Source organism: Ananas comosus, linkage group 25 (genome assembly GCF_001540865.1).
Source record: "Ananas comosus cultivar F153 linkage group 25, ASM154086v1, whole genome shotgun sequence".
NCBI classification, from domain to species: Eukaryota; Viridiplantae; Streptophyta; class Magnoliopsida; order Poales; family Bromeliaceae; genus Ananas; species Ananas comosus.
This window is the reverse complement of record NC_033645.1, coordinates 621791-636627: the sequence shown is the minus strand read 5'-3', so window position 1 is coordinate 636627 and position 14837 is coordinate 621791. Positions and strand designations below refer to the sequence as shown.

General features: G+C 37.5%; 2 protein-coding genes across 2 annotated transcripts; one reads left to right on the top strand and one right to left on the bottom strand.

The window, feature by feature from the left end:
- Positions 216 to 6755, top strand: LOC109703695 (GDSL esterase/lipase EXL3-like). Its single transcript, XM_020224416.1, has 6 exons — positions 216 to 239; positions 2069 to 2438; positions 5413 to 5543; positions 5631 to 5864; positions 5967 to 6222; positions 6306 to 6755. Exons 1-6 carry the CDS (start codon positions 216 to 218, stop codon positions 6497 to 6499), a joined length of 1209 nt encoding a protein of 402 aa, XP_020080005.1. The 3' UTR covers positions 6500 to 6755.
- On the bottom strand, positions 7276 to 10593 carry LOC109729036. Its single transcript, XM_020259651.1, has 2 exons — positions 10203 to 10593; positions 7276 to 8290 (listed from the first exon to the last, which is right to left on the bottom strand). The coding sequence occupies exons 1-2, from the start codon at positions 10482 to 10484 to the stop codon at positions 7475 to 7477; spliced, it is 1098 nt and encodes a 365-aa protein (XP_020115240.1). The 5' UTR covers positions 10485 to 10593; the 3' UTR covers positions 7276 to 7474.

Sequence of the window (14837 nt, the reverse complement as noted above, 5' to 3'; positions counted from 1 at the left end):
ACTGCACAACAAGGATTGGGTCGAGCCTATGCGCTAAACCAATTTTGAGTCCTAAACACTGATGATGCAAACCTAGGATTGCTGTGCCGAGGGGCGCGGTATGGCTCGGCCGGCACGTGCTGCTCATGTTGATGAGTTTGTGTTATAGAGGTGTAAAACGGGCGGGGCGGCACGTGTGCCTCCCAGCCCGGCACTAAGCCGGGCTGTAGTCCGGCATGGCTACTGTAGCAGTCGTGCAGGTCCGATCCGGCCCATTTTTTCAGGCCGTGCTGGACCGAGACCCGGCACGGCACAGCCCGTGTGGAGCCTGAGCCGTGACGGGCCTGAAAGTAGGCCCGCAGCTTGACGGGACACGGACCATAGGGGCCATGCCTGCTGGGCCGGTACGGCCTAGGTATTAATAAGGGCTATTAGGCCTGAAGGCCTATTACTTTCAAAATTTTAGGCCTGGCTTAGGCAGGCCTATGTAAATCTTTGGCCGGGCTCCTAGGCATGCCTAGGAGCCAGACCTTTTATCCAAGTCGTGGGTGGCCCAACGACTGTTGAGCCATTGGGATTTTTTTTTTTTTTTTTTAAAGACAGTTTTTTATTTTTTTCATTTTAAATTTTTGCGATAAAGGGTAAAAAAAAATTTAAAAAGACTTTTTTGTTAAAAGACATCTTTTTTGTTAAAATGACCACAATGCCGTAGCCCGTAACGAACATTCAAAAATTTAATTGTTAGAGAGGGCATTTTGATCAAAAACTAAAAATTAATAATATTAAAAAGTTAAATTTATTTATTTATTTATTTTTACTTTATAAAATTTTAAAAGAGTTTTAAAAGAGTAAGGTATAATTTTGTAAATTAAACCCTTGGCCTGAATTGGCCCGGATAATGTGGGCGGTGCATGCCCTGCACGATCCACATTACACCCCTACTTATACCGACCGTGTCAAAACATGAAATGAGATGTAGTGTGCCATACGTCCATGGGTGGAAAAAGATATATAATTGGATTCTTGTCACTTTTCGGTCTGTCACAGATTCATCCCGTTTATATCTCTACAAGAGGATGCTTGTGCTAAGGCACATCAAAGGAGTGATGAGGCAAATAGTCCCACCATGTGCAACACCATACCAGCCACAAAACACTTGAAAAAAAAAAAACAAAAAATCAACAAAATGTCACAAACTTCTTCCCAAAAAAAGCCCTTCCTTTACAACCAATTCATGCTCTCCTTGCTCCCTAATATACATCCAATAGTAACATATCAAAACACCAATGCTCATAATTAAGCTTGTCATTTTCCCATCCATCATGCACCATCCACCAATTGTGTACCAAGTAAAAGTAATCAATCCTTATTATCATTTGCTACACTGTATGGGCCTGGGTGGCATCAAGGACCAGCTAAAAGAGTTTAGAATAAAAGAATGTAGGTATATGCTTCTTCGTATTTCAGCAGAGTTGAATCAGTGCGACCTACAAGACATATTACTATTTAGGAATATAAATAAAACATATATTTTTCTTCAATGTACATTCTTACCCCTTGCATCGCATTCTGCTAGTATCCCCAAATAAAATTTTATATTTTTTGTTTAGGATCGCAGAAAACATGCGTTGTATATGACGAAAATGAGATAAGAAAATATCATATTTATTTTCACAACTAATAACCTATCGTCCATATCACGCTAGTTCATGTAAAATATACTTTTTCATGGCCCTATCGAATAAACTCTTTTCATTTAGAGAGAAATGTAGTGTGCTATCCGCTTCGAATAATTTTTTTTTATAAATAAACTTAGCTGAAAAAGTAAATAAAATAGAATTCGAACTTGAGACCTTGGTTATATATCAATCATCAGACATTTTGTCACTTGCGTTAGGAGCCGTCGGTCCTTATCGAATAAACTGATAACAGCGAAGCATAGGCCAACATGCTTTTGTCCCAGCTCCTTTATCTCATATCCTTTTGGCTTTCTCCTCCCCTCCACTATTTATTTACTTATAATAATTGCAACAACAAAACCTCCTCCTCCTCCTCCTCACTACCAAAATCAAACTAGCAAAAAAAAAAGAAAAAAAAAAAGAAGGAAAAAAAAAGGAGGCAACACCTGAGTGATCATCATCATCATCATCATCATCATCATCATCATCATCATCATCCCGTGGTACTGGTGCCTCTTTGTGTTGCAGCGCTGCTCATAATTCTGAGTTTGCTCTCCCACCACGCTGTGTTTGTTGTTGGTGGGGGAGGAGAGGAGCACCGTAGACCGGGTGCACTGGTGCCGGGGGTGGCGGTGTTCGGGGACTCGATCGTGGACACGGGGAACAACAACGCCATCCTCACCCTCACCAAATGCAACTTCCCTCCCTACGGCAAAGACTTCGTCGACCACCGACCCTCCGGCAGGTTCTCCAACGGCAGGATTCCCCCCGATTTTGTCGGTACGCATATATGCACTTAATTATACATCCATCTTTTAGATAACATGGTATCAGAGTGAGCAGTCCCGAGACCCCTCTCTAATTCTCACAAAAACTCCACGATTCGATTCTCGTATCCCGCCATTTAAACTTAGTTTGATCATTGTTGGCTTAAATAGGCCAATATCCTGCCCTATGGCAGGAGGCCGGGTTAGGCCGAGTCACATTCGAAATGGCATGAGGTTGGGTAGGCCGAGTCATGTTCGAAGTGGCGTGAGGCTGGATGGGCCGAATCACAATCGAAACCCGTGGGCGCTGTATATATACACTTTAAGTGAATAAATTGTGTATTTCTAACTGCTCGAGTTTTTGAGATTAATAGTTAGCGCCAACGATCCGACAATAATGTGATGGTTAAAAAAAGGCATCATTTTTATATTGTAAAAGGTTTAAAATTTTTAAAGCATGTTTAATTTTTATTTCTTTTATACTAAGAAATTGCTACCGTAATCGTCTGTCATCGAAGAATCATATGACTGCATATTTCTCTGATGACGATTGTAACTGTAAGGCTTTTGAATTTTTTTTAAAACTTTTCGTAGTATATAATGATGTTTTTAGTGACCACGTTACCAAACTAGCTAGCCTTATTATATACAATTCTCATGATTTAGTTCACATACAAATTGATTATTTTCTATTAGATTAATTTGTAAATTATATGATATATATATTAAAGTCAATTCTAAACCTCCTCTCTTCTTCCAAGTGAGTCCAGGATACGATTACCACATTTATCATTTTATGGTTTATATTTTTGTCTATTTCTATTTGCACGTGAGTAAAAGTGTTAATACTAACATATACTTGGCTGTTTCCAACTAACGCGAAACATTGCACGGATTTTTTTGTCTCTTAATTATTATCAACTGATGTGTGCTGAATTAATGCTTAACTTTTAGATAGAATATTCATAACAGAGAAGAACTTAATAAGATTCAGATAATATTTACATATAGTATTTACTTGGGATAGTGAAAAAAATAGAATATTTCAATTGTGCTTGTAAAAATTGGTGATCCTCCTTTAACATTATGTGAAATNATATATATATATATATATATATATATATATATATATATATATATATATATAGAAGTGAGCCGAAATGCTATCGGTAGCAAATGGGCTCCGTTGCCATTCATTTGTTTTCGATGATGGAGCCTCTAAATCGACGATCAATACCGTTGAACATGATCTATACCACTTAAAGTGTCTAAAAATCAAATTTCAAATCTTTTCGACATCATTAGCTTAATGATCAAAAGATTTCAAAATTTATAATTTTAATGGTCGATATAAGACGTTTTCTCGTTTAACGGCATAAAGATATCCAAATCAATTGAATTTTGGTTAGAAAATACTTTAAACTATTTAGAACAAGATTTATACTCTTGATCTTGATTACAAGACTCCTATCGTCATTTTTTAAAAGAATTTTCATTTTCAGCTGTTTATTTTTGCGTCCACTTGATGAACAAGTGAAAAATATCGAAAAAATATGAAATTTGATTTTTAGATACTTTAAATAGTATAGATCATGTTCAACGGTACTGATCGTCAATTTAAAAACTCCATCATCGAAAATAAATAGATGGCAACGGAACCCGTTTGGTACCGATAGTATTCCAGCTCATCTCTCTTTTTTTATTTTATATTCTACGTACACTTTGTACACATAAATTACACGTATTAAAGATCACAATGTACTTAAAGATCACAACTTGGGAACATTGTAAAACAATACGAATGAGGCTAATATAAACGACAAATTCCACCTCCCCCCGTGAACCTTTAATCCAACATCAATGATGCGGTAGGGTACGAGATATTTTTGATGGTCCCATTGTACTATTAACTCTTCTTTATTTTTTATTTACTTTTTTGTTTGTTTTTGTTGTGTTAATTTGGAGGCCCCTCAACTATAAAGCAATTTTGACATGGATTAATTTTTGCCATTAATTTTTCTCGAAGTTTTGTTTTACATTATTTTTTTAAAAAAAACTATTTAAAGTAAAAAATCAAAAACAATCTTTTTTAAAAAAAATTAAATAAGAAGTTGTCATCTATTAGTCGACCAGAATGCGACAAGAGGCTAAGAATTTTACTTTTATATCGATTTAGCTTTAAGTCCGTGACAGTGCACAAACTTTACCTCATTGGTTTTTTATGGATTGGGTTAGGCTCGGTCCGGTTCATTGGTTGGGCTAGGTTTGTTAAATTTTAACCCGAAAAGTAAGATAAAGTGATACTTGAAGCACCTCTGGTCTCACTTTTACTGCTGCTGTAAATTTGCATATTAGAAAATTCTGGAACTTACTGCTCTGACTGGACTTTTAGATGTGACGCGAACTAGCAATTTAAGAGTGTTTAATACAACGTTTCTCTTCATAATTCTGCTTAAACAACACTTCATTTTACGAATACTATACACTGGCTCATTCGAACGAGGTTAACCCGACCTTTCCAAAAGCAATGCATGTTCTACAGCTTCTGTACTGTGTTGTAACATCTGGTTGAGTCAAGTCGATTCGGACTGTATTGGATTAGTATTGATGTCGAACCCTAATCGAGTCTGGATCTGTATTTCCCATTTCTAACCCAATCTTACTCATCAATCAAGCTAAACGATTTCGGTTAAACCCATAAACCCATCCTTTCTACTTTTTTCTTTTTTTTGAGAGATAGGTAGCACGCTACCCGCTTCGTTTATTTCATTTAGAAATAAACTTAGCTGTAAATGTGAATCAACTAGGATTCGAACTTGGATCTCGGGTACCAACCACCAAGCCCTTTGCCACTTGCTCTAGGGACAGTCGGTATAAACCCATCCTATTACCTATCCTATGCATCATCTATGTTACAGCGAAAAACTTTTTCGAACATTACATGCACACATGACAAAACACTACCTAGCTATTGAAAACCTTTGCAGCGTCGCTGCTCGGTATAAAAGATCTGGTGCCACCTTATCTTTCTGAAGATCTGACACCTGAAGATCTCCTCACTGGAGTAAGCTTCGCATCTGGCGGCACCGGATATGACCCCCTCACCTCACTCCTTGTGGTATATCAAAATAATTCACTGCTTCATCAGTTACATAGATGTGCTCTTAACCGAAAAGCTTTACCACTTGTGATCAATCTGCTACAGGCGGTTATTCCGATCTTGGATCAGCTCAACCTGTTCGACGAATACAAGCAGAAGTTAACTGAGATAGCAGGAGAGGAGAAAACAGCGAATATCATCGCCGAGAGCCTGTTTATCGTTTGCGCGGGAAGCGACGATATCGTGAACAATTGGTTTATCAACCCCATTAGAAAGTTACAGTATGATCTCCCTTCATATGTGGACTTCCTCATGCAGCAGGCTTCTGAGTTTCTTAAGGTGATGGAATTTTCCTCAATGCCACCATGCCATATCAAACATCCTCATCTAGTTAAAAGTATACTCATCTTTTGGGTTTTTTTTTTTTTTCGAGTTGTATAGCAACTAATCCAACGAGGTGCGAGGAAGATCGCAGTTTTAGGACTTCCACCACTAGGATGCTTACCGTCACAAAGAACAATTGCAGGCGGGTTTCAGAGGAACTGCGATCCGTCGCGTAACGAAGCTGCGGTGTTGTTCAACTCCGAGTTATGGAAAGAGATCGCAAAGCTTCGCGAAGAACTACAATGCGAGAAGATCGGTTATGTCGATATCTACAACATATTGCTCGATCTTATTCAACACCCTTGCAATTACGGTAAGCTCGATTTGCCGATTTCGATGTGCTTTTCTCGTCCCTCAAACTTCAAAGAAACTTGAATGCGATGAATTCTCATGCAGGGTTTGAGGAGGCCACTAAGGGATGCTGTGGAACCGGGGATTTCGAAGTATCACTTCTATGCAATAGCTTGACGGCATCGACGTGCGAGAATGACACGAAGTATGTATTCTGGGATAGCTTTCACCCCACTGAGAAAACCTACAAAATAATGGTGGATTACCTTTTTGAAAGATTTGTCAAACATTTATTGTAAAGAGCAAGTATGATACTCCCTGTCACCATGTCATAGATTGGCTTCAATGAGTTATCATTTTGGCCCCAAATGGCAATTTCAAGCTACAATGAAGCTGCACATAAATTCATCTTTTGAGTGGAAAAGCATAAGAATCAGATTCTCTATGGAAGATTGTATGAAGAAAGGATAAAACCCTGAGGCTTCTTGCTGTGGAATTGCATTAATGATTTGAATGGAAAAATGCAAGCATAAATAGTATTCATTGATAAATTTATTACCAAGGACTCTTACTTCATTGAATTGGGTATTGTGACAAACCAGAACTTGGGTTAAGTACTTGTTGTTACTCCAAAGATGGTGCCTCCAAAGAAGGTGCTTTTATTTAAGTATGCAGAGGAAGTCCTAAAAAACTGCTTCCCAATAAAACAAGAAGATAAATTTGGGTGGGATGTCGTGGGAGAAACTATTTTTATTTGCCAGATGCCTGACTTTTGCTTCTCGTCGGAGAAACTATTCTGAAAGCTGCGGAAAACAAGTATGAGGATTTCTAATAATTGTACATAGACAAGAGCTTTGTGTTCCATGTCCAGTGCTCCTCAATTTCATGGAATAATATGATACAGGTCTTTCCCAGCCTCATTGTCTCCAAGCCAATGCGACAAATTGTCCAAAAGCTACTAGTAATCAGCTTCTCATTATTACACCAACAACAATTAACAACAACAGAGCAGTTATAGCTTAATAATTGGGAGTAACAGCTAACTTAACATGCAGCAATAATTTCAAAGACCAGATTAATCATCAACATGAAAACCTTTTCTCATTGAATCAACGTGCACGAAGTTGCGATTACAGAAATAAGCAAAAGCAGAGTTATTAGCAAATAAAGTTGCTAAATTGAATAAAATTAGTGAGGCACAGATTCCTACAGTTACATTATAATTTTAAGAGGAAAAAAATTACCGATGCTAAGAAACAACGATAGCAAGTGGATTAGTACAGGCTAAAACCGAAATATTGGCTGACAAGAATTCCGAGCCCCATGGATATTGCTATGAGGGAAGCGGCCCATGTCAGCTTTTCCGTTATCCTCGGAATCCTTTCTTTCAGTGCCTGAGTACATGATCCAATAAAAACAGTATAACTTCCCATAGCAACCACAGTGCCGACAAGAAACATACCCAGAAACGCCGCACCGGCCAACCGCGAAGGAAGAGCGAGTGCTGGCAAGACCATCATAAGCGCATCCGGCTGCAACCCATGCACAATCCCCGTAGCAAAAGTGGCGAATCCTATCTTCTTCTTCCCACTCGGTGTAGTTTCTAAAGGCTCAATCATACTAACATCGCACTCCCCGTTTTCTAGGGCGACGCATGGAGTGGGAACCTCAGAAGCCTCTCTAATCCCAATTGCACCGATTATTAAAAGAGTTAAGCCTACGACGCGGGTCCCCCATGTGCGGATGACCTCGATGTGCAGACGATCTTTTAGCAGGAGGAACAAAAGGCCGAAGATCACCTGGCCTGCATCATGGCCGCAGCCCCAGAGGGCCCCGACTACGGCACTCTCGATTCGGGTTCTACCGATGGATAAGGGAGCCAAGGCAGCGAGATGGTCCGGACCCGATAGGGTGTGTAGACAGCCCGCGAAGAACCCGGTCCATGCGCTAGTTAGTAGCTCTGTACGGACGAGCGTTCCGCTTGTCTTGGCAACAGATTGAAATGATGCGTAGGCTGCAGGAGCTAGGATTGGTTGTATGATGATTATGATCAAAGCAGAAAGAAAAATTGTTACTGTAGAAGATGCAACCTGAAATGTTGTCATAAATATAGAATCATTAAAAGAATGAAAAGCCATAAAACAACCTCAGAGTAAAGGATGCTAATTATAAAGCATATTAATTCGAAACAATCATCACTAGTGTTAATGCAGATTTTGGCTCAAGAGTTAAGCTCACAAACAAAGAAATCTGAAGACTTGAGCATCTTCCATCTATCTGAATATGGAATTTGGATCATGGCTGCAGTGAGAATGAAATGAGAGATTAACAGCTCAGATTGAATCTTTAATTATATTGCGTTAGGAGCCCCTGCAACAGAGCCAAACTCTGAAATGTTTCCGCATTTGTTCTCAAATTGCACAAACTTTACAAGGAATAGAAATTGAGTATGAAAGATGAATCTACGATTTCGTACTTATGAGCCTTACAATGGAAAGAAAATCAAGAATTCTCTCTTGATTAAACTAGTTGTCTCAGATATATCATATGCGTGGTACTTATGTACCTAATAATTAGACACGGTATACAAGTATCCAAGGTTCAAACTGTTGCCATAAACATAAGAAGAGAGAATTACAATCGCCCAATAGCTAAAATGAAACCTTAGGTCACAATCACAAAAAGAAAATCCTCATCCTGCTCAAGTTATCATGAATTACTGAGTCCCAAAACCAATCAGGCCTGAAAATGATTATGATAGATAGACCTTATTCTTCTTATTTAAAGAGTCTTTTCTGTTTAAGAACATAGAAAAGAATAGGAAGGCTTAGGAGGATCTCATAGTATGTCATGCATATCATAAATTAATTAACAAAATCTGCAAATTTTTTAGGTTTTAAGCCTTATTCCGCACCTCCCTTTCCCTCCTCTTTCTGCTCCTACCTTAATCCCTTTCTTTTATGTCTACGAGTTATAAGCAGAACTAGTTTCAACCCAACTAGATCGACTACTGTTTCTCGACCAACCCAGAAACTATTTTAATATTTATAACTTGTGATGTATTGGCTGATCTGATTTTATCAGTATTTATGCCCATTCGTGATCTAAATTGTGCCCTTTTCATCACACACATGTATTGGGTCACAAGATAACAGCATGATGCTCATCGAATCATTTCGACCAGTTTCAAAAGTCATATGTGGTTGGATAATCTCCAATTACTAGTCAAAATGCTTTTAGTTTCATGAAATCCAACTATTTAAGCACATCAAGCTAGCAAATATGTGTTATATTTGAATAAAAAAACATTATGCAGGTGTATTGACCATAATTCTCCGTAAAGCATATAAATGTGCTATGAAAAGCAATTGCAAACTTGAGGAAAAATAAATAAATATTGTTCAGAGAGACAATCAAACTACCCCAAATAAAAAAAATTAAAAAAAAACTCAAACACTCCAATATATAGAAATCAGCCTGCTTTAACAAATTAACTTTTATCTATAAATATACAAAGGCTAAATTATACTTTGTGTCTCAAACTATGAGGCATGTGATACTTTAGTCCTTAAACTTTATTTTAATATAATTTGTCTCAAAGTTCATAATTTGTTGCAATCAAATTCAACAAACCAATTTAGTTGACTAAATATTAACGTGTCACGTAAGTGATGTGATATTTTATTTATTATCGCGTCGTCAAGCACAATATTGCAAGATAACTTTCACATTACCAACGAATCAATATTTAGCCAAGAAATTACCAAAAAATATTAAAATTTAAGAACCAAAGTGTCAAGCCCCTCATAGGTTGAGAACCAAAAGTGTAATTTAGCCGGTACGTGCTTGTGAACTTCTTCAGATGAATTTACAATTATAAGTATAACACCACAACAATGATAACCAAAATTCTCATGCTTTAAGAAGAAACCACGCGAAATTCAACAACCTAACAAAGAGAACACCCGATTCTAAAGCTAATAAATCGATGCAAAATCGCACCTTTCGGAGGAACGACTCGGCCAATTCTCCTTTCCCAGGCGATTCCTCACACGGGTAAGTTTCTCTCCCCTTGGTCCCTTCAACGCGCGAAGAGGAAGCATGAGGCGAAAGAAGAGGCGGCGGGGTCTCTTGCTTGGAGGAGAGGGGCTTGAATCCATGGCGAGGGAGGAGCGGGACGCTCAATCGAGCTCCCAAAGAGGGGCGCAAATGGAGGAGGCGAGGTTTGGGGAGGGTGGGAATGGTGCGGGAGGAGAGGGAGGAGGAGGAGATAAGCCTCTCCATGAGAGAGAGAGAGAGAGAGGGAGAGAGAGAGAGAGAGAGGTTGAAGAGATACAAAGATGGGGTTTTTGCTCGTAGAAGGGGTTTGGGGATTTTGGGATTGGGAATGGGATTTGGGGGCTTTGTGAATTGTTGTTGGGGCTGTGGATTAGGTACAGTGGTAAAACAGATAGTTTATTCTCTGCACCTGGTGTATCAATATAGTTCATGAACCAAGCTCAATATTTATATTTTATTTTTTTAATAATAAAAAAATATTTTATATAAAAATTAGATGTCTTAAAATAATTATTATTATCTAGTCATCGAGTCTTAGAGATTATCAATGTAGAAGGTAATATTTTTTAGGCTAAATTACAAAAAAAAAATTTTAATATGTGTTTTTTTTATTTTTCTTTTCTAACTTTTAAAAACCTATATTTTACCCTCTAAGTATTTTAAGTTATTTTATTTAGCCTTCCTCCATCAGGATTTTATTACTATTCCATTAATTTTTTTTTATATCAAAAACATTTTTCAAAATAATAGAAATATATTAAAAATTTATTTTTATAGAAAAAGTAAAAGCAATTTGGTTATTTTGCCTTCTCTATTAATATCATACCTCCTTAAAATATTTTTGAAATTTTAAAAGGGCAAAATACAAATTTCTGAAATTCAGAGAAAAAAATAAAAAAGAAGGTATTTTAAAAAAAAATTCTATAATTTAGCCTATTTTTCATTCACAATAAATAGATATTACAAAGTTATGATTTTTTATTAAATGTATATGCTAAATTGGACAATTCTAAAAAAGACAAGAGAAATTGCTTTTAATTTTTTATTTTTATTGTAAAAAAAAACACGCTACCCGCTTCATTTATTTCATTCAAAAATAAACTTAGATGGAAATGTGAATCAACTAAGATTCGAACTTGGGACCTTAGATACCAACCATTAATTACTTTGCCACTTACTCTAGGAGCAGTTGGTGCAACAATATAATTTTAAGACAACTTTATTATAAAATTTTAAATTGGGGTGTATGGTATATTAAGCGCATGCTATAATCTTTTGGATGTACAAGGATTCGTTGACCAATGCAATAATTATTTGTTGATTTTTAATGATTAAGAGACACGTGTTTACATGAGCTCCACGATTCACGTGTCCGGTTCACGAGAAAAAGAGCCATCATTTTGATGTGCCTATTGTTATTACGTATAAATATAATTAATTATACTACAGTTATAATTATATACAAATTCAGATTCGACATTTGGATCAACACATTTTAATTCAACTGTAGCGGTTAGAATTGCTGGAAGAAGTTCAACTGCAGTAGTTCAAACTAATTTTACGTTGACCGTAACTTTAGCTACAAAACTGAGGAGAATAATTTTAAACAAAAGGTAAAGCTTACATTAAGAATTACTTTTTAAACAAAAACTAAAATTTTCTTAAATATCATAGAAAATCTCACCACAAAATATATATATAAAGTGATAAAATTTTACCAAAGCTCTTTTTCAACTACACGCAACTAAACAAATTATATATAATTATAGTACTTTCTATTGCATCCATCAAAACAAAATATTTATAGTTATAACTATTATATCTCCAACTACATGCGTAGATAAGTATGCTGTATATATAATTATATCAAACCAAACACCCTTTAGAAACTTTTGCCCCTTAACCTTTTTTTTCTTTTTTTTAAAATAAAAATGTATAGAATCTATCCAAACTACCAATCATTTTAAGTGTGGTAAACAACCTTTTGAACTTTTAAGTTTACTATCTAATTTTTCAAATTGTTTGATTTGATTAATTTGTCAACAATATTTTAATTTCAAATTTTGTAACCTTCGCAAACAAACATGTAACCTTTTATCTTTGGTAATTAGACTTTCTAAACTTTTTCAAATAATTTAATAGACTCCTCTCCTCAAGCGGAAATACTTATTGAATGATTTTTTTATTAGATATCTTGCATATAATTTTGTATAAGTGTAATATATTAAAACCTTATTTCTTTAATTGTTATTATAATTAAGCAGCAAAAGAAAAGAGTAGAATGACTATCTTTTCTTTTCATCTTTTAGAATAAAAGAAATACAATTTTTTTGGATTTTTTAATTTTGCAAGATTATACATATTGCAAGTAACTGAAATTGCTGAACAAGTAGTAATTTTAATTAAGAATAAGAATATATTAAATTGTGTAATAAAAATTAGATAGCCCAATTGACGAAATTAAAAGTTTAAATGCATATATGAAAAAGGGTAGACAATTTGTAGGGATAATTCTTAATGCGAGACAATTCCATTTATCACCTATTATGTGAATGTGATCATCTTGTATTGGAAACTAATCCTTACTAAATTTTAGTTTTATGTAAAAATATGTAATGATCCGACCGGGTAACAATAATAATTCGTTGGGTCAAATATAATACCCTAACAATCCTTTGAGGGGTTGTGGGAAATTTTTTTAATACCAGCACTATATAAAGTAGTTTATAATACCCCAACAATCCCACATTGGATGGAAAAATAATTCTGATTAGAATATACGAAGCCTACACGCTACTAATAATAACTGGGTTCAAGCATTTTGGACCGATAGTTTGAACCCAACGAGTTATTATTGCTAGCGGGTCGATTGTTTTAATTGGTATCAAAAATTAGCTTTCGATCCTGACTATTATTATTACTATTAGCGTGTAGGCCTTGATCGGTTGATGGTCTTGATACGCGTGTCATGTCGTAGGGTTTGGACGTTCTCGTTACATCCGACACATCATTTTTTTTGGGTTAATTGCATGCAGGTCCCCGCAAATATGGTGAATTGCAGATATATCTCTACAAAGTTCAACTTTCATAAGTTATTCCTGCAAAAGTCCTAATATATTCAGATATGTTCGTCTAGTTAGGATCCGTTAGAAAACTGTTTATTTTTTAACAGTAGGTATGTAAAATGACATTTTTGTCGTCTTCCTCTTTCTCTTCCTTTTCGGGCTGCGGGAGCGAACGGCAGCGGCGACGTTGCGGAGTTTGACGGAGTTGCGGCTGACAAGGACGAGGCTGAGGTTTGCAGCAGTGAGGCGGAAGGCTGAGGAATGGAGAAAGGGATTAGGGTTTGGGGCGAATCGATGAAGAGTATCAAATCGTAGGTCTGAGAGTGTGCGCGCAAGAGAGAGAGAGAGAGAGAATGAGAGAGAGAGAGAGAGAGAGATGGCGATGTTCAAAGATAACGAGGAGAGAGAATGAGGGGCTGCGGGCCTCAGCCTCGTCCGCCTCTTCCCTCGCCGGCAACAACGAGGACCACTTCGACAAGCAGAAGAGGAAGAGGAAGAGAAAAAGAGATAAATTTGTTAATTCACCTTACTAATCAATCATGATTAAGTATTTTATTTATGATTAACTAAATTTCTCTAACGGATCCTAACGGTAAGGATATATCTAAATATATTAGGATTTCTGTAGGAATAACTTATAAAGTTAAACTTTACGGTCTTGTTTGGTTAGGGGTTAAGGGGTGGAATAACCCCTTAACCCTCTTTTTATCCCCAAACACTGCAACTTTGGGGTAGGGTTAGCAAACCCCACCCCAAACCGGGTAAACTACCTCCCGCTTTAGCCCCGCACTCCCCCCGAAGCACTCCCTTTTCCCCTTTCTCCCCTGCGTTGCTCTGTCTCCTCTCTTCCAGAAGCCCCTTCACTGTAGATCCTTCCCCTTCCTCCCCGTTCTCACCCCGAAGCCCTTCACCTCCGGCTCTGCCTCCTCTCGAAGCCTCTCCACTCCGGCCGAAGCCCTTCACCTCCGGCTTCACCTCGGCCCAAAGCCGTCATGTCAGGACCAAGCCCTTCTACACTGGCGTCAGCGCCGCCCGATGCCCTTCACCGCCGCCCGAACCCTTCCACCTCCGGCTTCACCTCCGGCTTCACCTCCGACCGAAGCCCTTCACCTCCGGCCTTAGCCCCTCACCGCCAGTCGAACCCCTCCACCTCCGGCTTCACCTCCGCCCGAAGCCCTTCACCTCCGGCCTTAGCCCCTCACCGCCGGCCGAACCCCTCCCTCGGGCTTCACCTCCGCCCGAAGCCCTTCCCTTCCGGCCGTACCCCTTCACCGCCGCCCGAACCATCAAAAATAATTGCAATCAAAGATAATTGCAATCAAAAAATTTTAAAATAAAAAAAAACATTTATTTCAAATGATTACAGTGAGGGTATTTTAGTCCTTTTCCTTTCTTTATCAATCACTATTCTTCTTTATCAATCACTATTCTTCTTATCCCACCTACTCCAACCAAATATTATTTTTCACTATCCTGGACTAACTCTAACCCCCCAACCAAACACAAAAAAATT